General features: G+C 38.6%; 1 protein-coding gene across 3 annotated transcripts in view; it reads right to left on the bottom strand.

Annotated features, from left to right (window-relative positions):
- Positions 1-25,583, bottom strand: part of CDK15 (cyclin dependent kinase 15) — an 84,129-nt gene that overhangs the window by 48,290 nt on the left and 10,256 nt on the right. For all 3 annotated transcript variants that reach the window (XM_090268446.1, XM_090268455.1, XM_090268465.1), the window contains exons 4-8: positions 25,443-25,522; positions 15,384-15,478; positions 14,582-14,644; positions 5,818-5,941; positions 4,150-4,270 (exon numbers count right to left, since the gene is read on the bottom strand). In XM_090268446.1, coding sequence (XP_090124572.1) covers positions 4,150-4,270; positions 5,818-5,941; positions 14,582-14,644; positions 15,384-15,478; positions 25,443-25,522 — 483 coding nt within the window. The remainder of the gene's footprint in view (positions 1-4,149; positions 4,271-5,817; positions 5,942-14,581; positions 14,645-15,383; positions 15,479-25,442; positions 25,523-25,583) is intronic.

Raw genomic sequence — 25,583 nt, 5'->3', positions numbered from 1 at the left:
CTTGTTTGAATCAGTTACTATTATAATATTCCAAATAGGGATATTCTAACTCCATCATTTCTTCTCCAGCTATTAGTTGGTATTCTACTGGGAAGAGGAGTCTCCTTTCTTACCTACCATCTGGTTATCTTTAATACAGACTTATGCATTCCTTTTTTCCCCAATGGGTTATAATCCATTACTTTAATTATTTGCATTGATGCTTAAATTGTACCAGCTCTGGCTAGTAGGAGTCTCTTCCAGCTGCTTCCCATGCTTTTTTGATATATTTTCATCTTTTTATCACTTTGTAAAAAAATTTTCCCACCCAATAAGATGTTCCTGACCTATCTTGTAATTTCTTCTGCTCTAGCCTTAGAATTGGCCATTTCTTCAAAAAGTTCTAGTACTTTTTAGTAGGGAATGGTATTAAGAAATTAAGATCTGGGTGGCAGACCAACATGTATGTAAGATATAACAACAAAGTTCTTTATTAAAAAATGCTACTAACAGAATCAAATGCAAATCTCCCTGAGAGAACCCATTTTATTCAAGGTTTTATAAAAAATCCCACAAATGAAATTCCAAGGAAAACTAGAGTATCACTCTCAGGAACAACTAAACACGCATGGAAAAAAGATACCATATGCAAGAACCAAAAGGAACAATAAACAACAGAAATAGATTTCCAACAATCTTTGCTCCCATTATGTAAGACCTTAGAGAGAAAATTATAAAACTTTACTAAAAGACATCAAAGAACTAAACAGATGAAGAGATACACCATTTTTTTAATTAAGATTTTATTTATTTATTTTTAGAGAGAAGGGAAAGGAGGGAGAAAGGGAGAGAAACATCTGTCACTTGCCTCTGCCTCTCATTAATTCACTGACCAAGGACTGAACCCGCAACCTGGAAATTGCACCGGCAACATTTCACTTTATGGGATGAAGCCCAACCAACTGAGCCACACTGGTCAGGGCAAGAGATATACCATGTATAAAAATTAGAAGACAATATTACAAAGGTGTTAATTATTCTCATAGTATTCTATTATTTGAATGAAATTTCAATGAAAATTTCACTAGGATTTTTCATGAAACATGACACACCGAATCTAAAATTTATATGAAAAATCAAAGGGGAAAAATAGCCAAGACACTCTGGAAGAAGAATAAGTGGGGAAACTTGTCTTACCAAATCCAAAGAATTATTATAAAGCTGTAGAAATTAATACAGTGGGACACTGGTACAGGGACAGATAAGTTGATCCCAGTGGGAAAGAATAGAGAGCATAGAAACAGACGAATGCATTTATAGAAACTTGGCATATGTGAGATTTGGCAGAGCAGAGGCTGAAGAAATTGGGATCAAACAACTGGTTAGCATATACAAAAGTCAATTTCCAATGTATTAAAGAGTTAAAGTGAAAGGAAAATAATGTTGCAACTTTTCAAGGAATGCATGGGACAGTATCATTCTGACCTTGGGAAAGAAAGCATTTTATAAACAAAAAACAAAAGGGCTAACCATAAAAGAAAAGATTGATATGGTCTGCAATATTAAAATTAAGAACTTTTATTCATAAAGACAATGTAAAGATGTGAAAACATAAGCCATGAACTGGGGGAAGCTTACTTGCAACACACATAACTGATAAAAGATTAGTATCCAGAATATAAGAACTTCTATAAATCAATAAACAAAGAAAGAGAAGGAAAGGAAGAGAGAAAGAGAGAGACAGAGACTGACAGACAGACCAAAAGAAAATAAATAAAAGACAAACAGGTATTTCATAGAAGAGAAAACATAAATGGCAAATAATCCATGAGATGTCCAGCCTCATTAGTAATTAGCAAATTTAGATCATAACATCATACTATTCAACCCACCTGGTTAGCAAAAATTGAGAAACCTGTTATTATAAAGTTTATGCAGATGTGGATAAGGAACTATAACACAATACACTGTTGGTGTATAAATTATTACAACCACTTTTGGAAAACAACTTGGCACTATTTTATGAAATTAAACATTCACATACTCCGTGACACAGCAAATCTACTCCTGAGTACGTACCCTAGAGAAACCCTTAAATGTAAATACCAAGTATATTCATAATAGCAAAAACAAGACAATAAACAAACTAAATGAAATGTTCATCAGCAGGAAATAAGTGTAATTACATAGATCAACATAAATTAATCTTAGAAATATATTGAGTAAAAATGAAAAAAGGAAGTCACAGAAGACTAAAATCAATATAATACAATTTTTATAAAAACTCAAAAGCAGGTGAAACAAAATAACGTTTTTTGGAATCCACTTAAGAATGTAAAAATATTATTTTTCAAAGGGGCAAGGGATGATGCAAGAGAAAAAATTCAGAATAGAAGCCCCTCTTGTCAAGGGCAGTTTGATGGAAAAGGGACACAAGTAGATGACAGTATTATGTTCTAGTTGTTCCATTGGGCAGTGGGTTTATGAAGCTCACTTTATTATGCTTCATAACCTACATCAGGTTTCTCAATCCTGACACTGTTGACATTTTGGACTAGATAAATCTATGTTGTGGGGGGCGCTGTCCTGTGTATAGTAGGATGTTTAGCAGCATCCCTGGCCTCTACCCACTAGGTACTAGTTTTATCACCCAGCCAGCAGTGACAATCAAAAATGTCTCCAGACATGGCCAAACGTTCCTGAGAAGCAAAATTGACCCTTGTTGAGAAACACTCATGTAAATATATGTTATATACCTTTTTTTTAATGTTTTAAATGCTCCATAATAAAGCAAAGTTTAAAAGAAATAAGTAGAAGTTTCACTCTTGTCTGTGAAGCACAACTAGAAAGTGATCATTAAGAGCTGAGAAAGCCAGAGCCCGTGAAAGGCCTTTGAAGCGACAGTGAGAGCTGACAGTTCCAGGAAGGTTTTGACTAGCAGAGGATACTTGCAGAAATGGCGCCAGATATTAGAAAATCAATGACTCCAGATACACTGGAGGAAAATTTCAATTTCAAGCTTTCTCAATTTGTTAAGAAATCCAAAGCTTGGTTTAGCCTCTTAGGATACTGTTTAATTTCTTTAATCCATTATTAGTTAAAAAAAAGCAAAAAACAAAAAATACAGGGCCCTCTGTTTACATATGACCTTTTAAGATCCTAAAAGAAGTCCATGGACTTTGTTACCTTTGAGGAGGTGGCTATAACTGCAGTCACCACACATCTAACTGTGTCCCTCAAATGACTGGGATATTTCAGGAATAAGGTCTAGGAACCTGGAGTGCTTGAGATCCCATACTGATCACTGCATCCCATTAATCCAAGAGCCTCCCCATCAATGTGGTTCTACTTGACAGCATCTATCTGCTTCTTATTCTTGTTCTACAGTCCCATTTAACCCCTCATGGGAGAGTTTGTTATTCTCATTTTCAAAAATGGAGAAACAGCCCTGTTTAGTGTGGCTCAGTGGATTGAGCACCGGCCTGAACACTGAAAGGTCACCGATTCAATTCCCAATCAGTGCACAGGCCTGGGTTGTGGGCAAGGTGCCCAGTTGGGGTGGGGGGGGTGGGAGAGGCAACTGATCGATGTATCTCTTGTACATTACTGTGTCTCACCCTCTCTTTCTACTTCCCTTCCCCTCTCTAAAAAAAAAAAAAAAAAAAAAGAAGAAGAAGAAGAAAAAAGGAAATTGATTAGGAGTAGAACTGGCATAAAAATCAGGTCTCCTGATTCTTGGTGTTTGTGCTTTTCATCAGGCTCTGAACTGTTTGGGGGCATGTGTGAGCATGCATGCACAGATGAGTGAGTGTGTGTGTGTATGTGTGCATATCTGTGGTTTGGGAGTGTATATGTGTTTCTCTAAGGACAAGGGGAAAAGACAAAAGATTGAAGAGAAGAGCTAGGAGGTGAGGCATGGTACGAAAAATATAGGCTTCAGAAGATGCCTTGGGCAAGACCTCTCTGAGTCTCAGTTTCTTTAACTGTAAAAACCCGTAAAATGATTTGAAAAAGAATTGCATGAAATATGTATTTGAAAGCACTTTATGTTTCTGCAGACAAATGTGATTGTCATTAGAATTATTATTAAACATGAAACACAGATGATAAAGTAACCCTCAAGGGTAGGATGACTCACATTTTTTTCATTTTTTTGGCACTAGCTCTTACCATATGTCCAGTTCAGAGGAATATTCAGTGGCTCCCAGCAAGGCATCAGGAGGGCGGTACCAGAGGGTCACAACTTCTGAAGAGTATGTCTGACTGGGAATGGACTTGGCCCGAGCAAGACCTGACCAAAGGGGAGAAGCACAAAACTCACTGTCCTGAAACTTCCTGGAGAACCACAGTGATATATTCTACCAAGGAGGGTATAACTGGCTAAATAAACAATGCTTTAACACCAATACACAAACTCTGGGTGCTTTTAATAAAGCTACTCAACTATCTTGACCCTTGTGTACTTCTTTATCAAGTGGATTTCTCAAATTTTGGCCTACTTTGCAGCTAGATGTAGCCTTTCTGACTAAATTCTTGCCTGTGTGATATGAACAGAAGTGATGTGTGAACTTCCAGATCATGCACTTAATGGAAGGGATAAGCATTCTTTCCTTTTCTCCTTCCTGAGAAGGAAGTGGCATCTTGAAATATGCATTTGGGGCAACACCCTAGGGATGGCAGGGCCTCCTTATAAGTTCTGACTGCTCAGGTCAGATGGTATGTGAGAGTAAGTTAAGCTTCTGACATGTTTATACATCTGTGATTTGGGGTCTCTGTAGCAGCAACAGAACCCAGTTCATCACTAACATGGCCACCCTCCACTGCTGCAGTGCAGAATCCCCAGTTAGGTAAAGGGTGGGGAGTGCTAATCCAAATTAGCTAGTTTGGTAGGATCTCAGATGAGTCAGTTTCAAGTGCTCCTCTGCACAATGAGAGCATTTTGTCGGGCAGCTACTGATCTCACAGAATCATGTGATCTATAGCTGGAGAAATATTCAATAGATGAGTCACTGTTATGGGGATTGATAAATGAATGTTTGTTAAATGCTTACCTACCCAGATGAAAGCTACTTTCCCAGAATAAAGTACTGCAACTATAGTACAACTATTTGACAGCTGCCAAACAGAGAAGAGTGCTTCCTCAGTTCCCACAGAGCCAGCTTTTCAACAGTTATTGAGTACTTGCTATGATGCCAGGCACTAGGGAGATAAGCAAAAATGGACCCAGGCTGCCATCATAATGTCTATAGTCTAGTGGCAGAGTCAAAACTGTCACACAGGTATGTGTGTGTGTGTGTGATTATAAACTGTGATAAGTGCTAACAGGGAAAGATACAGAACCACGCAGGAATCTTCATCATTTTGAAGGAAATAAAAGTTTCACGGTCACACCTATGTAGATACACAGTTGAGCAGGAAAAAGTCTCCTGGAGCCTTCACTGCAGGAGGAGTCTGTCTGACAACCTGGAGCTTTATCCTGTCATCCTGGGATATCCTCAATCTACTGTGATGGGATTTGTATATCCAACTAGATTCACAGAAACCTACTGAGTACAGTTCACTCGTACAGATGTCTGTGTATCAAAAATGGCAGTGGCTAATACGGGTGCCCAGGTTTTATGGTCTGATTAGACTGGAGCTTGATAGAATCCTAAACAGCTCCCATTTTCTCCTCATTTCTTGTCTCACACTTCCTCTATGGTAGTTTGATATCCTCACAAAGCATCACACTCTGTGGGCCTCAACTTTTCAAAGGCCAGGCCTCGTCAATGCTTTAAACATGTGTACACAAAAGCATCATTGTTCATAGCCCAGAAAAAAACTCACGGGGCAGCTTACCAAAATCAGCCAGTTTGAGCTCTCCCAGGTGACTGATGAGTAAGTTCTGAGGTTTCAGGTCCCTGTGAAGAACGTGTTGGTGGTGGATGTACGCCAGGCCCCGCAAAAGTTGAAACATGAAAAGCTGGAAGGAATGAACACCTTATCTAAACAGATTGGAGCCGCTATGTGGATTTCTCCTCTAAATCAAAAACACTCATCTGTAAGAATATAGTAAAAGTGTTTCTTGAGAGACAGAGACAGAGACAGACAGAGAGACAGAAAGAGAGGGAGGAAATTTTGTATTAAGAGGGAGAAAAAAAAAAGACAAGGAAAGTCAAGTAAGGAGACCATATCCTAAACAAAGGGATTCTGGCTTTCCCTGATATCTCATTTCTTTGATATTGAGGGAATAACCCTTCATTAAAAATCTAAAGTGAAACTATAAAGTTTCCCTTGGAACACTAGTTATTGATTTAGATGTGAGAGATTTAATTTTTCCCCCGACTGATGAACTTAGCATATGAGATCAAAGTTGACCTGGAAATGATATACTAGATTTACAACTGCTTAAGTTTTCAGGATCTCTGATATGAAACCCTTTTAAAAACACAACAGAAGGAGATCAGACTGGGAAATATACCCTTCGACGGTAAAAGGAAATAAAGGAACCATTATCTTTTTAAACCTATTTTTAAAGTCTTAGGTTCAAAGTTGAAAATAAGGGAAATAAGTATAAATTAAGAGGGAAGAGAGCCAAAAGAAATTAGAAAAAAAAATCAAAAGAGAATGAGAAATAAATAGTAGAGAGAAGACAAAAGGTGGGGGAAACAGCAGGAAAAATACATTCTGGGCCCAAATTTTAAAATGTTGCACATGATTATAAGGCATATAAACCAGACATTTTAAGGTTCCCATCATTATAAAAGTTTAAGGTAAAAAAACAAACAAAAAAGAATGCTTAGTTTTCCAAGTGTCTTCTGCTATTTTCCAGGGCCACTGGCAACTGAGAATTCAAACACCAACATTAGTGTTTACAAAGACTTATGCCAACTGAAAACATGTTCTGACAGTTTAGAAAAGAAAGGACCAGCCCCAGCATTCCCGGGCACACAAGCAAAATAGTAGATACAGCGCTGTGTGGTTAAATCCACTTTATCCATCACATCTTGGAGACTAGGAACTGCAGAGATACTAGGCCCTATGCCGATCTAACAATGACTCGGAGACGCTGTTGCCAAGGTGACGAACAGCATGGTCTGACTGAAGCAGGAGCCTGGGCAGTTCACCAACCATACAGAGCATAGTTGTGGTGGTGTAGGTTTGATGCAGGTCCCACATCAGTTTCACAAGCCATTTAAGAATGCTGAAAATTCCTTGAGACTTCTACTTTAAACATTCGCTGCTTCTATAAATCTTCCCAAGGCTTTATTGTCTTGGTGCTTCAAACACACACAGTTTATTTTTCCATTCATCAAACCACTAAACTACCAAAGTATAAAATTCTTGTGCCATCATGTAAACCTTCCAGTTGGTTATAATGTTCATGGAAAAGACAATATAAAAAACCAGCTGAAATTCCAGGTGAAAGGGAAGATGCCATAATGTATGTTTTTCAATGGGAAAGTACTAAGGAAAGAGGGAGAGGGAAGCAGGTGAGGGACAGAAGCCCCAAAGATGGTGATCAGTAAGGGAGAGAGACAGAAGAAGGAAGAAAGGGAAAATAATATTTATTGAATGCTTATCACTTTTTATAATCTTCAAAACAACCCTGGGCGGAAGATATGCTTGTCCTCAATTAGCAGATTTAAAAAATATGAAACTTTAAAAATATGTTTAGAAAAAGGCAGGGCCAGATTGTCAGATTCAGACCTGCCTGACTCCCCTACCCCATCCTGAGAAGCGGGAGAGAAGACAGAAAATTAAAACATGACAGGGAAAGAGGGAGGGAGCCGGCTGGCTGGCTGAGTCAGAAACAGCTTCTCAGTGGGCCAGGCCAAAATGCCTTTCATGTCCCGAGGACGGCCTTTTCTCACTAATTAGTCACACCCGCCTCCCGCCTTCTTGCTCTCAGTCTCTTTCCTCCTTGGCTCCACATAAGTCTGTCTGCAAGCATTTGTACCTGGTAAAGCCCTGTGGTGTTAAGTGTGGTATTTCACAGCCACGCTTCTCAAAACTGCCGTGTGTGCTGACTAAGCTCACCACCCACTCCCTCTTTCATCCTTTACAACCTGGATTCTTCCTTGAAGACTGCCAAAGCTTCACCCATAATATGACCCAATCTGATGGTGTTTTTTTCAGTCAACATCAAGCCAGATCGGTGGGTGACTCTTTCCAGAGAGGCATCCCATACCCCCGGGGTTAGTGCTGTTTCCAGCACAATGGGGCTGTTGGGAACAAAATGTAATTCCTTTGGGCTTCTGCCATCTGGGCTGGAATCCCTCAAAATACAATCCAATCAGTCAGCCAGCTCCTGCAGGGAAGCCTGAGTCCTTCCACTCACCAGGGATCCCTGGGGCTTGTTAAATCCAATACTGACGAACCTCGCAATGATTCCTATCATGTCTTCTGTGGTCACTACTCAAAAAATAAGCCTCTCTGACTATTCTGTTTTCCTCCCATAAACTCATCTTTGTATTGCTCTGTGCTTCCTCTTACTTAATCCAGCATCCCTGGTTCCTATGTATCCCAAACTTTTTCACCGCTCACTCTTTACTCCTCAATCCTGGTTTAAAACTGTACAGCTCAACCTCAGATGAATTTCCTTCTGGCTCCTTTCTTTAAATGGGACCTTGATTTCACTGCTTCCCTATAGCATTCTCAAGTGGACGTTAGTTTTTCTACAGCAGCAGTTCTCAACCTGTGGGTTGCGACCCCTTTGGGAGTCGAACGACCCTTTCACAGGGGTCACCTAAGACCATCGGAAAACACATATATAATTACATATTGTTTTTGTGATTAATCATTATGCTTTAATTATGTTCAATTTGTAACAATGAAAATACATCTTGCATATCAGATATTTACATTATGATTCACAACAGTAGCAAAATTACAGTTATGAAGTAGCAATGAAAATAATTTTATGGTTGGGGGGTCACCACAACATGAGGAACTGTATTAAAGGGTCATGGCATTAGGAAGGTTGAGAACCACTGTTCTACAGCTTACTCACACATTTGATCTCGGGGAGGTGGGGTCAGCTGTCTCCTGACTCCTCAGTACCACTTCAAAACCATGACTTCTCCACCCTTAAGGAAAAACCCCATTGCTTAGACTTTCTTGCCACCCAGCTACACCTTCCTCTACTACTCTTTCACTATCATCCACACAACTTCCCACCACTCTCCAACATTCACTCAAGGCTTGGGCACCTGGATCACAGCTGTTGCTTCCTTGACCTCAGTGGCCATGTGAACAAATTAAGCTGACTTCCTCAGCTCCAGGGATCTGCTTCTCCAATCAACTTCAGCCCCCCAGTCCATGATAACACAGTGGGTCTTGCCATCATGTGCAACTATTTTGATCACATCATTTATATATATAAATTTTTTTTTTTTTTTTTTTTTTACCATGGTCACCAATGCCTTTTGCTATGGAAATCCAATGGATACCTCTCATTCCTTCTCTTTGCAGCACTTGGCATTGTTGACCATGCCTTCTTTCCTGAAGTTCTCTCCCTTGCTTTTAGTTTTTCTCCTGCTTCTCTGACTACTCTTTTTATAGGTTCCATCTACTTCCTCTACTCATCTCTAATATATTGAAATTCCTTAGGGCACCATCCTTGACCTTCTTCTTTTATTGCTCCACATACTCTCTCTTAGCCATCTTATTCACACAATGAACAACTATATTCTGAAGACTTCAAAATCTTTATCTCTAACTATGACTCTTTCTTGAACTTCAGACCCATGTAGTCTGGAGTTCACTTGGATATTCTATAAACACCCCAAACTCAGAATGTCTAAAACTTAACTCACTATTTCCCTCTACAATCCACTTTCTCCTCTCTATCTCTCTCTCTATGAATAGTAACCATTATCCATCTACATATGCAAAGCTAGAAAAATTATTGTTGACTCTTTCATCTGCTGTGAAGTCTGGCGAAGTAACTGACCACGTATATGTCCACTTTCCTCCACCATCATCTTGCATCTGCACCACCATTGTCCTGATTAGCCCCAGTGTCAAGGCTGGTACCCTAACAGACACCAACATTTAGGGAATGACTAGAGGAAATGAGAGGATGGGGTTGGAGTAGGAAAAAACCAAGGAGTTTGCCCTTTCCCAAACTATTCATTACAGAGTCATGAGAGTAAGCTTTACAAAATGAAAAGCCAAAGTTATCACTTCCTTGTTTAACATCATTTAATGGCTCCTCAAATTGAATAACATGACATAGCTGGGCCCTTCGTGCTCTGGCTCCTACTCCCCTCTCAAGTCTCATCTCTACCCATCCCCAACTCTGCTAATTCCAAACTTCCTGCTTTACTGAATTACCATCAGTTCTTGGAACATACCATGCCTTCTCTCATCCAGCGTTTTCACCGCTGCCACTGCTATGGGGAACTCATCCCTAGTCCCATCTGTTTTGATTGGATAACTTCTCCCTTTCTGTATCCCCATGCCCATATACATCCCTCTATTAGTGTGTTCCTCACACATCTACATAGTCCTTGCAGTCAAGTATAATTTTCAACTGTATTCTTGGTGTTTTGTGACATGTTCAACCATACCCTCCTTGGAATTGTCTCTTCCCTTGACTTCCATGAAATGTATTTTTCTGGATCCTCTGCATTTTTTAAAAGCTGCTTCCGTTGGTCCCTTGCTGTCCTGTTCCTCTTCTCAGTCCCTTAAGACAAAAGTTCTACTGTCAGCTCATTTCCCTTTGTGGATTTGCTCTTTTGGTTATCCACTCTCTTGTCTTTACCTGCAAACTCCTTGTGCTGATTACCCTCAAATCTACATCTCCAGCTCATATGTCCCTCCTGAGCACCGGTCTCCTCTTCAGCTGCCTGCCACTCACATCCCTAGGAGTTCAATTTGTCTAAAACAGGGCTTCTCCTCTTCTCCAAACCAACTTCTTCTATTTATATTAATAGAACTATAACTCTCTTAGTCAATTAAACTCAAAATCAGTCATGTTTGGCCCCATCCCTCCCCTCCTCTTGTCCAGTTAGTCACCACATCGTGGATGAACTCTTCACTGTTTCCATTTTCCACATTCCTTCCCATTCTTACTTTCACTACCATAATTTAGGCATTTATTACCTCCTACCTAGATTCTTAATACTCAAAGTTTGGTCCTTGACCAGCAGCATCTGTATCACCTGAGATCATGTCAGAAGCAGAAGCTCAGGCCTCACCCTAGACTTACTGAATCAGATCCCCAAGTCATTCATCTGCTCATTGAAGTCTGAGAAGCACTGGGCTAGACCACATCAATGAACTGCCAGCTGGAATCCCTGACTCCAGTTCCCCCTCTTTAAACCATCCCACAGACCACAATTACATAAATTTCCTTCTGATCACGTCATTCTCTCTCAACTCAGACCCCTTTAATGACTCTAATGTCTAAGGAATAAAGTCCACATCTTAGAAAGTGAGGCTCTCAGTCACCTACCCAATCTATTTCTCCAGATTCATGTACCCCACTTCACTAATATAGTCTACTAATATATGTCAGGCCAATAGGACCAGAGATGCAATGTGGTAGGAGTGGAAAAGAATCCTAACCAAGAATCACATTTAGCAATAGCAAAAGCTGGTTCTATAACCATGGGCGAAATGCTTGTCCTCTCAAACCTTACACTGCAATTCTGCAAAATAAGAAAGTTACATCAACCCAGTCCAGTGTTGTTTTTTTTCCTGCAACCACAAGAAATAAATATGCACCCAGTATTCACATCCGTATGCAAAACTACAGTTTTAACTGGAACCAAAGTTGCAAATATATTTTCTATTTTCTTCTAACCCATTCCATTTCATTTTTCAAAATGTTGATTGCTAGTCAGCAAATTTATTTTATATCTCACTAATGGGTCAGAACCTAAAGATTGAAAACCATTGCTGGTTCTGTTTTCATAGGGCATAAGCCTATGATCTCATTACCTGAGTGATTGCCCATATGTATAGGCCTCACTTAATCCTGTCTGCAGTGCTGCCTCCTGAGACTCAACATTTTGGTTGAACTAAGTGGCTGGGTTGGTGAAGCATGGGGTGGTCTGTGGGCTTCCCTTTAAACCTGGTTTCTCTTTTCTATCTTAAATGCTTGGACAGAAAAGGCCCAGAGGTCTGAGAGGGGGGGAAACCTAAAATATTCCCCTCAGCTCAAACTAAGTATAGTGGGCAAAAGGGTTTTGAACAGGTGGGACGTGCCTGGCACACCTTCCTCCAAAGAAGCCCTTTTCTTTCCCTAATATGGGACATTGAAAATTAATCCCTGCCTTTTGTCATCTTGTGGTTATGGACTAAATGATGCCTTTGAACCCTGTTGCCAAATATGTTGCCCCCAGAATACAACAAGGATGCCAGCCTGTTAAACCAAACATACCATGGTCCAGGAAAGCCAACTGACCTGGAGTCTGCAAGATCCTTCCCCATTTTGGAAGGCCACTCTCCCCTCCACACTCCCACTCTTATTAGGGATTTCTGGACCCAAGGGTGGGAAGGATGACAACCATGTCCAGCTTGAAGCAGCTAGAGGAGCATGAGACCTTCAACCATTGTCCTTTATAAGATTATAAAGGGCCTTAAGTCTGAGAGGGGAGAATTGTTATTTCTTATTGTTATAAAAAATTAATTAATTAATTTAAAAAAAGAAGAATATAGGAAAAGGTGAAGCCAAAGAACTTGCATGCACAACCCGTGGACATGAACTAAGTGGAGGTGGGATTGCTGGGGGAAGGGGGATACTGGATGGAAGGGAGCAAAGGGGGAAAAATTGGAACTATTGTAACAATGTAATCAATAAAATATACAAAAAAAAATTAAAAATGAGAGAAGTGCATATTAGCACCTTAGATTTCTTTCGGCCTTGTTATCAGGTTGGACCCAAATAAATGTGTTAATTTTAAAAAAAGAAAGAAAAAAAGAAAACCATTGCTGGTCCCCTAAGCCTAACAATCCATAACTCTGGGGTGAAATAATTCTTTCTGGAACATCTTCCCCTATTTCAGCCTCTTAAAATGCAATGCATTTTTAAAGTTCTGGCTTAATGAAACCTCTTAAAATGAGAAAATATATTTTATTCCTTTACCCATCTACAATGTGAGGTCTTATTTTATACTTGGAATTACTCACAAATGTCCTGTAATGGTATTGCTGTTTATTTGTTTTATCTTGTTTTTGGATGTAAGAGCCTTGAGGGAAGGACTCTGTCTTCTATGTCTTTTTATTTTCCTCCTAAGCATTTAGCACAGTGTCTGGTATGTCAATCACATTAGCCTGAAAATCTTCCTCACAGTTATCTTTTCTCTTCAATTGTTCTTCTATTTAATCAACATCTCTAGTTTAGTTTTTTTGACTCTCCTGTTTTCTAACTAGCTATCAGCCACCTGCCTGTCTTCACTTTCTGCCCTCAGTTTAGAAGCCACTGACCACCATTTTAACCACTCAACATTCTCTTCAATTCTCTTGCCAAACTGTCTTTTCCTCCCACTTATCTGGCAAAACCCCAACTTTGAATCAATAAAACTGTCTACTTTCTCTGCTCCTCTGCTTGAATTTCTAAACACTTCCATTAAAAAAAGTCCCATGATCATGCAGATAATTTAATGATTTTAATTCTCATTAGAATCTTAACATACTACTAGACTTTGTTGGTTTCCCTAGTTCGTTTCTTATCTTATTCTCCAATAGTTATTAAGATTTCTTCACTCTCTTCAACCCCTCTGTCCTCAAGCCTTTTCCCCCATGTCTTCAAGAGTAGATTAAGTCCTGTATTAAGAGTTGTCATAATGTGCCTATTGACATGGCTATACCCTTATCACTTTGCTTCTCACTGTCTATTTAAGCTCACGTATCTTACTGCGCTTTAAATGCCCTGAAAAATAAGACACACAATTATTCATTAGTAAAACTTAAGGACTTACTAAGTACTCAATAAGTATTTCTTGAATGAATGAATAAGTGAATACATAAATTATAGTTAAATGAATGAGTACATCATATACAAATCTCATATGGGTAGGTTAAGTGCCAATCAATTAATTAGTGCCAATAAAATCTTAGGGAATGAAAAGTGTAAAATACAAATGACTTCTAAAATTTATAACATGTAGAAATACAGCTAGTTAAGAGTTTATTATTATTTCTATTCTAATGACTGAAAAAATGAAGCTAGTCTCATAGATAACAGGATCTGACAGAATAGGCAAAAGGGTAACTGATAAAAGATCTACCAAAAGTAGTTTGTTCGCTAATTCTAGTGGAAAACTATAAATAGCATGCAAACTTTACCTGAGAACACAGTAGTCTGCCCTGAAAAAAGTATTTGTTTTATGATGGCCTACCTTTGCTTCTTTTTAATGCAATTCTTTTTCATTGGCTTGTGCTTCTAGAGACACATCAGGATGATGGCAATGACTGACAAGGTTGGGCTGCCCAGAAAACATTGCTCCATTTCTTGAGGGGCAACTTTTTTTTTTTTTTCACTTTTCTCTAGAATATCAATAATGGCCACCTTCTTATTTAGTATTTTGAGACTTTGCTTTGCACTGGCAGTCTGTTTCAAAATTTTCCTGTTGTAGACAAGCCATAGAGTGCTGACTCTCAAAGTACTCACCCTGACATTGTGAGGATGAAGCCCGCCTGGGTGCTGAGACATGTACTGGGCCAGGTCTGTGTGCTGCATGAAATGGTAAAGAGACTGATGTTAGCGGTGCTTGGATGGTACCCTAAAGCAGAGCATAGATTTGACTGTCAGAGTCATTACAAAGTTCAGAATTTTTGAGAATAAGGGGCAAAATGTACATAATCTGGTTTTCTGAGACCCTGCTATTAAGGCCAAACACAGTGTGTCCCTATAACTGGCTGCTCTTAGAAGGAAGCCTGTTTCTCAGCCCAAAAAGATGCTCATCTTAAATGACTGTCACTAAATACAATGACAAAAGGATTTTTCACTCTTCTTGGAGGCAAGTCAAGTGCACACACCTTATGATTTCTTCCTACTAATATTTGAATAGGTTTTCCTCTCAAAAATACAAAAATGAGTTATTCTTTAGTAAACTTGCATACAACTTTTTAAAAAACCTTGTGATTTATGTCAATGAAAAATGTTGGGTTCTGCTCAGATAGTGATTAAAAATAGATTTTAAAAAGTGTAAAAGTTTCATTTCTTAGGCAAACTCAAAATTCTTATTTATGATTGCTGGTGAGGGGAAACAGACAGCAAATATAGTGGGTAAAGAAGCCAGATTAAAGAATGAGCATAAGAACAATAGGCTCTGTTAATCATAATAATGAAAATTTCCATGACAAGTTCCACATTGTAATGAAAATTTTATCATGCCATAAAATATTAACAGATTCATTATACAAGCACCAGGCTTTTCCCTCATGCTTTGTAAAATGCTGGGGCAACTCACCATGTATTCGAAAACGAATGTCAGTGTCTCTTTGGTGTGGATTATGTCATGCAGGAGCACAATATTGGCATGTTTCAAACCCTTCAAAAGAGAAGCTAGAAAAATGAAACAAAGTGTTAATTCAGTCATTGATAATGAAAGCACTGCTTTAAAGATATCAAGCAGTATTTATTTTTTTAAACATTTCAAGTAAAGCATTCTGGTTTTTCATTGCTGGAAAAATCTCTTGTGAAATAATATTTAAAATTACAAAGGACTTCATTATTTGTTAAATGGTGAGTCACTGCATTTGCATACCTTATTTTTTTTTAATAGGTTAGAGCAGTTGCAAAAAATATGTTTCCATTTACCCAATCAATTCCATCAAAGCACTCAGAGCACTTTGCAAATGCTCTCCTCTGGGAATCTTATCATCTCTGCTTCAGAGTTAGAGGGGAGGAGGCCTGGAGAGATAAAGGCCATGTGGTGGGCATGGGGGCAGGAAAAGGAGTGCTCTGCCTTCTAGAGCAGGACTTTGTAACATGTGACCATTTTCTAAAATTCAAAGTCCCACAGGGGCTCAGCAAGGGCGGTGGATGGGGCTGGTAGAAGGCACGGATAAGAGCATGGGATGAAGATTTGTTAAAACAAAATAGAGTGGAAGGGATTTAAAAATATAAATTTTATTGATTGATTTTTCGAGAGAGGAGGGGAAAAAGAGAGAAATATCTATTTACTGTTCCACTTATATGTGCATTCTTAGTTGATTTTTGGATGGGCCCCAACCAGGGATCAAACCCAAAACCCTGGTGTATCAGGCAGATGCACAAACCACCTGAGCTACCCAGCCATGGGTCAGAGGGGATTTCATAAGAGTATAAACTCCATCCTTAACAATATAAACTCCATTAAGAACAGACACTTTTGTCTTTTGCTTATTGTTTATCTTCAGTGTCTAGAACAATGTCTGCTCTATTATAAGCATTTGCTATCGAAGTAATGGACACTAATTGCCTCTGTGGAAAGGAGAAAATGCAAACTTGAAAGGAGGACAGGGCCAAACTTGGGAGCCCACAGAAGTAAGAGTGGGGAGGACTGAGGACAGTCTCTCACATCTTCAATAACAGGTTATTATTAGGTCACTAAGGGTAGCCTTAAAGGGGAGAAGTCACCACAAAAGGCCAGCGAGTGGCTGGCAAGGTGTTTAAAAGGCTGTCTTTGAGGGTTCCGTAGATAAGAAGATCAGAAGGGTAGAGAACAGAAAAGGCACAAAAAGGGGATTATGAATCTCAACTCAGGACATCCCTGTATAAAGAAATAGTGTCCTCAAGACATAAAGGAAAAGAAAAATTAAAACTCAAATAAAAAATCAATGTTCTGTAAAATTAAAAACAAGCTCAAATGCTCCCTTCAAATTTTGAAACAAAATTACTTCCTTCAGTAACCTTATCCATCATAACGATCCTCCGTTGTTTTGCTCTCCCGGCAGCCATTCTCTGTTCCATGGAAGGACCTGGGTTTTCCTCTGGGGAAGCAGAGTCCCTACTCAGTCCATGCTCTCTCTGGTGGGGCTGACCCCACTCCTACCCAGGACTGGGCATGTGACCCAGGCCTATCCATCCAATCAGAGCGCAGCACCGTTTTGCCACAGTAATTGGTTCAGAAACAGGCACAAAACCCAAGTGTGGGTGAATCCTACTTTGCTGGTGTCATCAGGATAGAAGTACGGTGAGGGCTAAGCTTGTAGGATTTAGCCAGGAGCTGCGCTGGCCCCGATTACCAATAACTGGAAATAAAACTAAGGCAGAGGAAATCAGGCATGGAGTTCTGCAGACCTCATTTGCTCCCTGCTAGTTCGTAGTTATCAGATCCCTGAGACAGCAAGTTTCCTTCTTTACTCACCTTAGTTTGACCTTGCAGCCTCTTCCCACCTATTTCACCCATTAACTCTACTTATCTCTGCTGACTAAAACTCTAACTTAGTTTTTGCCCCCTGAATCCTTATGAGCTAAATTTATTATTTCACTCTTCCAAGTACATTGCTTTGAAAAAATGTAGTAAACAGTTTCACAGCCATCTGTTTAATGTTCCCAGTCCCAGACTGAAGGCTATATGCAAATAGAGGGAGTGACTTTCTCTCTCTTTCAAATGCTGCCACACCACCTAGTACAACACTCAGCCAAGAGTAATCACTTAATTTATCAGATATATTTATTGAGTGTCTTATTAACGGAGAGCTGACTGTGGAACCAGAAGCCCTAATGTGAATCCTGGCCCTGTCACTCTTTGTACAAGCGAGCTCCAGACAGTATCTCGACCCAAGTCTCAGTTCACTCCTTATGAAAAAGAGAGAACGCCTTTCCCGACTTGACGTCACAGGGTTGACATGAGGATGGAACCAGATTCCATGTGTGGATCCCTGGCAAATGTCAAACATCACACAGTTGCAAATTAGGATTAATATCGCAGCAGCAGGTACTTGTCCTTCCCTTTCACCTTGAACCTCACTAAGTCCCCACTCCCAGATTATTATCTTAAAATTTTGTTTATATCATTTCATAGACAGAGAGAACATTTTGATGGTTGCCATATGGGAGGGGCATCAGAGAGTTGGGTGAAAAGGAGAAGGGATTAAGGTGTGCAAGTTGCCAGTTATGAAAACAGTCACGGGGACGGGAAGTACAGTAAGTGGAATACAGTCAATAATACTGCAATAACTATGTATAATGTCAGATATGGCTACTAAACTTATCTGGATGATCACTTTGTAAGTTATATAAATGTCTAATCACTATGTTGTATACCTGAAACTAATATAATGTTGTATTCAGTTGTAATTAATTTTTTTTATTTTGTTTATGTCACTTTCTGCTAGAGTTTTCAATAGCTTCCATACTTACAATCACTTCTGACCATCATTTAAACATTCTTATATTTTATGTGTATTTTTATTTGTAAATTATATTCATTCTCTCTCTTTCTCTATGCCCCGACCCCTCCACACACAATAAAACATGCACGAAAATTAGATTTTAAAAGGATACAGTAAAGCTGAAATTGCTAAGAATATTGTAAAGATATTTAAATTTATTTTTAATACAAAATTTTCTCACTTAAATATATTACTAAAACTCCTGATGCTTATTTTTAAAATCACGGTGGCATACTATCATTTGCTAAAAAGTTCAAAGAATGATATTCACTTAGGATAAGGCTCACTGCTAACATTGGTGGGTATAACCTTTATTTCATATAGTTTTCTCGATAATTTCTGCTCACTGGTTCCAGCTATATTTGCCTCCTACCTGTTTCTTGGACACTTTCAAACACATTTCCTCCTTGGGTCTTAACACATACCTTTGTCTCTGCCTGCAATTCTCTTGTCTGAGCTCTCTGTGTGCTTTCTCCCTCATTTCTTCAGGTCTCCGCTCAAAGCCCTGGCTTCCCTGACACCTCCCTCCACAGTAACCTCTACTTTTCTGCCCTGCTTTATTCTTCTTCATAGAACTTTTCACCCCTGACATATTATAGCACTTGTTACCCCTGACATATTATATATCTGTTTACTGTCTGTCTCCACCCTTAAGAATATAAACTCCATTCAGAACAGACACTTTTGTCTTTTGCTTATTGTTTATCTTCAGTGCCTAGAACAATGTCTGCTCTATCATAAGCATTTACTATCAAATTAGTGGACACTAAATGCCTACTACCATTTCTATACCTATATTTGGTTAGTATATGGTATTTCTGCTGAAGATGCTTTTATTTCTTATTTCTTTTAGCTGTTTTCCAAATTAGATTATAAGTGTTGTGTTTGTTGTGGTCATGTCTACTACTTCTTTTTTCAACATCCCAGTGCTACTGAAATACTTACATGGAAACTGTGACTTTTCGTGACGAGTAATAGGGAATTTATATGAAAGAGTAGATGATGTTTAAAGCATTTACCTCATGACATTGGTATATTGTTTGGACTATCCACCAGAGGGATCTAAAATGCCTATAGCTTCAGGTGTGTGGGTCTCAAACCCCAAAAGGAAAGATCTTTCTACTAATTTCAAGGCTGCCTCATAAACATCACAGCAGAATGTGATGTGTTTTGCAGGCTAATCAGGTGAAGGATGCAAAGCCAACAAAAAGAGAAAGATCTTAAAATCAGAGCATTCTTATTCTTGTAAAATTATTGCTTTTATAATTCACATATTCTAAATCTACTAATTTTTGTTTTTCTTCAACGAAAAGACACAAAGATAAATTGGGGAGTCTTTAAAACTCCAGACAAATGGAATCACAATGGAATTTCTTTGAGTGCTTCCAAAATACTTCTATAATGATGATGATAATGATGGTGATGATAGCTAACACTCATTGAGCATTTACCATATGCCAGGCATTGTTGTAAGAATTCTGTGTATATTAACTTGGTATGATCATGAGAACACCCAGAAAAGCCAAACAGAAAACTTGAAGAAAACAACATAATCCCAAGGATCAAGAAAAATGACCCATGGCTTAGTTATTAACCTTGTTTTAAAAATGCAAAGTATTTCTTTCTTTATTTTAAGTGTCCCAAAAGGTGTTCAATATGACTAACTGGTTTAATATTACATGGAATTTAATTTGATTCTCCTATATATGTAAGATATTTAATGATTTAGAAAAAAAGTTATTTTCATCTTTCAATTCTATGAGAATATTTAATTTCTTGTTTTTGTTCATTTCACTGGGGTTTTTGGTTTGGTAAAGTTTTATAAAAATTAATACTTTATAAGAGCAATAGATCATGAAAATTTGATGTTACTCTACTCTGTTCTGCTTTAGTTTAGAAAGAAAGGTAAAAGATGATGATGACTGGAAAGAACAAGGCTGACTCTCAGTTCTAGGGCACAGTGATATATAGTGAGTGCCGAGAAGTCAAAGCTCTTTCTAGGCTGTGAGCTCCTTCAGGGCATGGACTGTCCCTGTCCTTATTTTTGCATCTCCAGCACCTAGCACAGGCCTGGCATGTGGTGCTCAATAAGTGTTTGTGAATTAATGAAGACTAGACCCTTGTAATGAGCTTATGTAGGAGTCAATAATGGAGCCAATTTTTTTACCCCAACCCCCACTGGGCATTGAATTAAGAGTCTGTAGTTCCTGATGTTACATTTTCTCTGGTCTGGGTGTCACAAGTCAAGTCAAGAGTTCAGTTATGCTTTCCAAGAAAAGAAAACAAGATAAATATTAAGGCAAATGTTAGATAAGTCATTATTATCTGATTTCTTTGGAATTGTAATGTGACCACATAGCATCATCCTGGCATCATTTTGTTACTGAGCAAAGCAGGGCTCATTCACGTGGCGCCTCAGTGTAAGACCCACCAATTAGTGTTGAGAAAAACAGGTCTTTCTTTATAATATTCCAACCTGGGTGGGGCTGGGAGCACTCCTGTGCAGAGCCCTGTTTCCCCCGGAGACCCAGCACTTCCCTTGCTCCCCAAAAGACTATAAGCCAAAATCAAACCCAATAGTTGCCCATTCCTTATTTGTCAGCTCTCTCCTTCAGGATCTGGGGTATGTTGTCTTCAGCCTCCATATAACAGTCCAGGAACGCATGTGCCGTGTTGCACTGCATCATGATGAAGTCCAGGAAAGGCACAAGTCCTAAGAGAGTGTCCTCTCCAAATGTCCTGAGTTCCAAGAGTCCAGAGAGAGTCCAGGTCTGCAAGGCGGAGTCCTTGGTGGCTTCAGAGTCAGTTGGAGCGGGCACAATCTAAGCAGCAGCATGCCTGCTTTCTTATTAGCCTAGGCCACATGGCCCTCTCCCATGGGGGACCAACTGTCCTACAAAGCCACCTGCCTGCTACATCATGGCTCTCCTCCTACATACCAGACCTCATAGCCAACCCCCATCTACAGCCTTTCAGACCACGTGGCTTCTCTTCATCCTTTCAAAACCACGTGGCTTCTTCTTCCACACCAGACTTCATGGCAGGCCATGGGACCCTTCTTCATCCTTACCAGCAGCATGGCCCCCTTCCTATGGCTGGCCCCTTTCCTTATGGTGGCTCCTTTCCTCCTGGCTCTCTCCTTCAAGAAAGGCCTGGTGATCCTATTGTCATTCATATGCAAAGCATCCCAAACAGTATCATCCCCCCTTTTACCAGCCCCAGCTACCAGCCTGCCGTAGATATGCAAAGTACCTAAAAAGCTATATTATTTCCTTCCCCCATCCCCTAAACCACAAGCTGTGGGGAATTTGGGGGTCCCTCCCCCACTGTCACAATTTTGTTTTATAAAAATGTGACTATGCACATGTAAATATACTATATCTATGATGTGATTTGATTGCATTCACTGGAGAACTTCTTGTGAACCTGCGCTGGCACAATCTATTTGTGTTAACCAATGAGTCAGCGTTCTAATTGGTATTCTGTACCTCACCGTATGACCTTAGGGAGGCTTCTTAGTCTATTTTTGGCTGTTTTCTCATATATGGAGTGGGAATAATTACTTTGTAATGTTTTCTACTAGAGAATGCTCTTAAAAGATTCTTAGCTAAAACTGTTTCTAATTTAAGCACTGCAATTACTGGTGCTGTAGAATCCATGATAAAATCAGAATTGACAAATATACAATATTATATATTATTTCCTTCAAAATGTTTCTTCTGCATTGTGCTTAACATTTATACAAAATGTATCATAAAAGTAAATTGTTATTTTTACTGTTGCTAAAGAAGAAATGCTTGCATTAAGGAGTTCTAAATTTATCACAATAAAATAGAAAGGATTTTGAATGGAAGAGATTGGATTCTACTACTCTGATTCCTAGTTCTGAGATCTCGGGCAAGTTGCCTAAACTCTCTGAGGTTTAGACACCTTCATCTCTACTATAGAAACAACACACTTTACCTCTTAGACTTGGTGTAAGGGTTTTAAAAAAGATAATATATGTGCAGGGAAGATTATGTCATATACCTAGTCCTCAAAAAAAGTTAGTTATATGACTGCTTCCTAAACAAATGCTGCTAACGGGCTGAAAGTCGTGCATTTAAACCAAAAGTTTCTAATGTTATAGGAAGATATTTAAAATAACGCACATTATTAAGATATTGAGACACAGTTTAATAAAACTGGGGAACATGTTCTTAGGTAAAAATTTAAAACACCATGAAAGTGTTTTCTCCTAGTTGTAAAACTAAACATTTAAAATATAATTCTAGAGCTAGTTATGAAAGATTTTCTAAGTTGCTATGAAGGTAGCTAATCTTTTTAATTAGCGAAAGAATGAGGGTAGAGAACTTGTCTGTTGTGTGCATTACTGTGTATCTAGCGGCCAGCAAAGAACCTGGCCATAGTTGGTGCTCAGTAAATATTTGTAGAATGAATGCATAGAGAGTGTATAAATTTTTGAATCAGAGAGACTTGGTCTGAATTACAGCTATGTATTAGAAGAAGAAGAAGGGAGAAGGGGAGGATAAGGGGGAGGAGGAAGAAGGAGAACTACTTTCAAAGATTGTTAAGAGAATTTTGAAATTGGTAACATGAAAATTATCTGGCATGGGTATTAAGATATGTTTCCCTTAGTGCTGTTCATACTTTTGCTAATTTCATAACAATACATGTTAAGATCAAATAGTATTCCAAGTGACTAGATTAATAAACTGCCACATGTATTTTGCTTATACAGAAATTGTACATATAGTAACATCCTACTTCAATAAATATTTGGCTGATATATCATAGTTCAGGCAAACTGTTCAGGAAAAGTAATTCATTCCTTCAAGGTTTTTTAAAGAAGTCTGTATTACTCGCTCAGTTTTTCTGCACATGGCTTTCAGTTGCCTTTTTAGCTAGTGACCCTGGATTCCAGCTAATGAATTCCAGCTGTTCTTATTTTGCTTTCCAGCCCTTCTCATTTAACCTCCTGTCTCCCTAGTCTCACATCCTTAAAGTTCTTTCAGGAAAAGTGGGACAGTGCCAAAGTTTTCAAACGAAGTCTCATATCTTCTTGAGGGAACAGGACTGCTCTAACAAGGGTTCCCAGGTTTTACACTGGTGAAAAAGAAACATTCACCATTGGAAATTAGATGCCTAACCACCTCTAATGTGTCAAAAATCCTTTTGTGGTTTTTAATATTATAAAGCAAAGCATTCAGTAAGGTAAGTCTATAAAGCAAACCAACAAAGTCCACAGTTGAAGACTAACTGTAATTGCAAACACCTGCGATGGAGAGCCAAATCCTGGTAAATACTCAATAAAAGAAACATTTAGCCTACAGAACAATACCCACCCAGCTTCTCTGAACCCTGCTGAGAACCATCTGTTAGCAAAACTGGCAAAAGGTTTTGTCAAACATCAACCTGAAAAACTTGGCTGTGTGCAAAATCCAAGTGAGGCAAAGCTGAAGCAATAGACAAGTGCATGAAGGAAACACCATAAGAACAAGGTGACCTGGGGACTTTTATTAGGTTCAGAAATACTCCTTAGCCTATATATATATATATCTCTGTCTAAATCTGGTCATTCTTTCATGACAACCACCAATAAGTGCATTAGTAAATGCAACTTCCATTATACTAAACATTTAAAACCATGCTTTTCTCCAGAATGCACCTGATCCTACTAGGCTGAATCCGCAGCTAACCTGATAGCCATTTGGCCCTTCTACTTAAATTCAAAATAACACATTTCCCAGGGGCTCTGAAAGACTGTTGAAAATGGCATCAAATTCAGTTATAAACTCATTTTCTGAATTGCTTTTTCCATGCCTGTTTGCATAACCCATTCTTCCAAGCTCTGTCCAAAATCTACTGACTCCATTAGCCACACTGACACTAACTGGTTCTCATCTTAGTTTATGTCTTTTTTACCTCCATTATAACACTGGTTGTAACTGGAACCATCTGCTCTGTTACATCTGAAAATGATATAGAGCAAAGATCAGGCTTTTTCTTCTCATCCATCACAACACCCAGCAATATGCTTTGCATACAGGATGGGCACATAAAGAAGGGAAAGGAAAATGAAGTAGTTAAACAGGGAGAAAGTAAGGCCAGGAAAGAGCCATTTCTCTGGATTTTTGATGAATGGATAGCAATCTTATCATTTTATTTCAAATGGCTCATGTAAAAAGGTTACTAAATGGAATTTTTAAGGATTTATTTTTACTATAGTGGCTTCTTGATGGTGAAATTGTTGAATTCTCAAAATAGATTCTGTGATTAGTGCTTTTAATAAATAAAGATTTTATTTATTCATTAATTTTTAGAGAGAGGGGAAGGGAGGGAGAAAGAGACAGAGAGAAGCATCTATCTGTTGTCTCTCACATGCCCCAACCAGGGACCAGGCCCGTAAATCAGGCATGTTCGCCTGCCTGGGAATTGAACTGGTGACCTTACACTTTGTGGGACAACGCTCAACCAACTGAGCCACACCAATCCGACTTGATTAGTGTTTTAAAGTATATTCTCATTTAATCCTCATAACAACTCAAAGAAATAGGTACTATTATCTTCTTTCTGCAATAAACTGAGTTTTAAATAGGTAATCTACACAAGTCATACCACTAGTAATTGGTTAGGTCTAAGATTCAAACCCAAGTCCATCCTCACCCACTTGCTATACTGCCCAGGGTACAAATAAAATACAGGCACAACACAAAAAATACATGCCTTCCCAAAGAGTTTTTCAAATGCTATCCAAACAACTTATTATTTTCAAACAAATTGTTTACTCATGATTTATGTGATTATATTATTTAATTTATCTTTTATTTGAATTTTTTGGAGTTTATATAGATATAGCCCTTGCATTTATTGTGGGACCAGACACACAGAAGGCACTTAGTAAATATTCATTGAGTTCATAGGCTTGGTCAATTAATATATTTTTGAGTCTAAATTTTCTCAAGAATAAGTAGCAAAATGATAGTGTAATTACACTTGAAAAACTGGTGTGAAAAATAAAATTACAATTATAATAGTACTTCTAGAAATATCAAAAGCTAGATGCTGAATAGATAGACTCAATGCATTTTTTTCCCCCAAATCAAGGAATTAAAACAGATCTGTTGGATCCATTTTACTGTTCTTACCTTCTCGGATAGCAGTAAATGGGACTCCTTCCTCTTCATTCATATTGATGACTTTTAAAGCCACCAGTTGCCTGTTTATTCTAGAGGAATGGGGGAAAGGGCACACATTAGGATGGTTTTTAGCAGTTTAACATAAAGAAC

The sequence above is a fragment of the Furipterus horrens genome, unplaced genomic scaffold (assembly GCF_987537825.1).
Source record: "Furipterus horrens unplaced genomic scaffold, mFurHor1.1.pri manual_scaffold_1, whole genome shotgun sequence".
Lineage (NCBI taxonomy): Eukaryota > Metazoa > Chordata > Mammalia > Chiroptera > Furipteridae > Furipterus > Furipterus horrens.
This window is presented reverse-complemented; position numbering and strand designations above follow the sequence as displayed.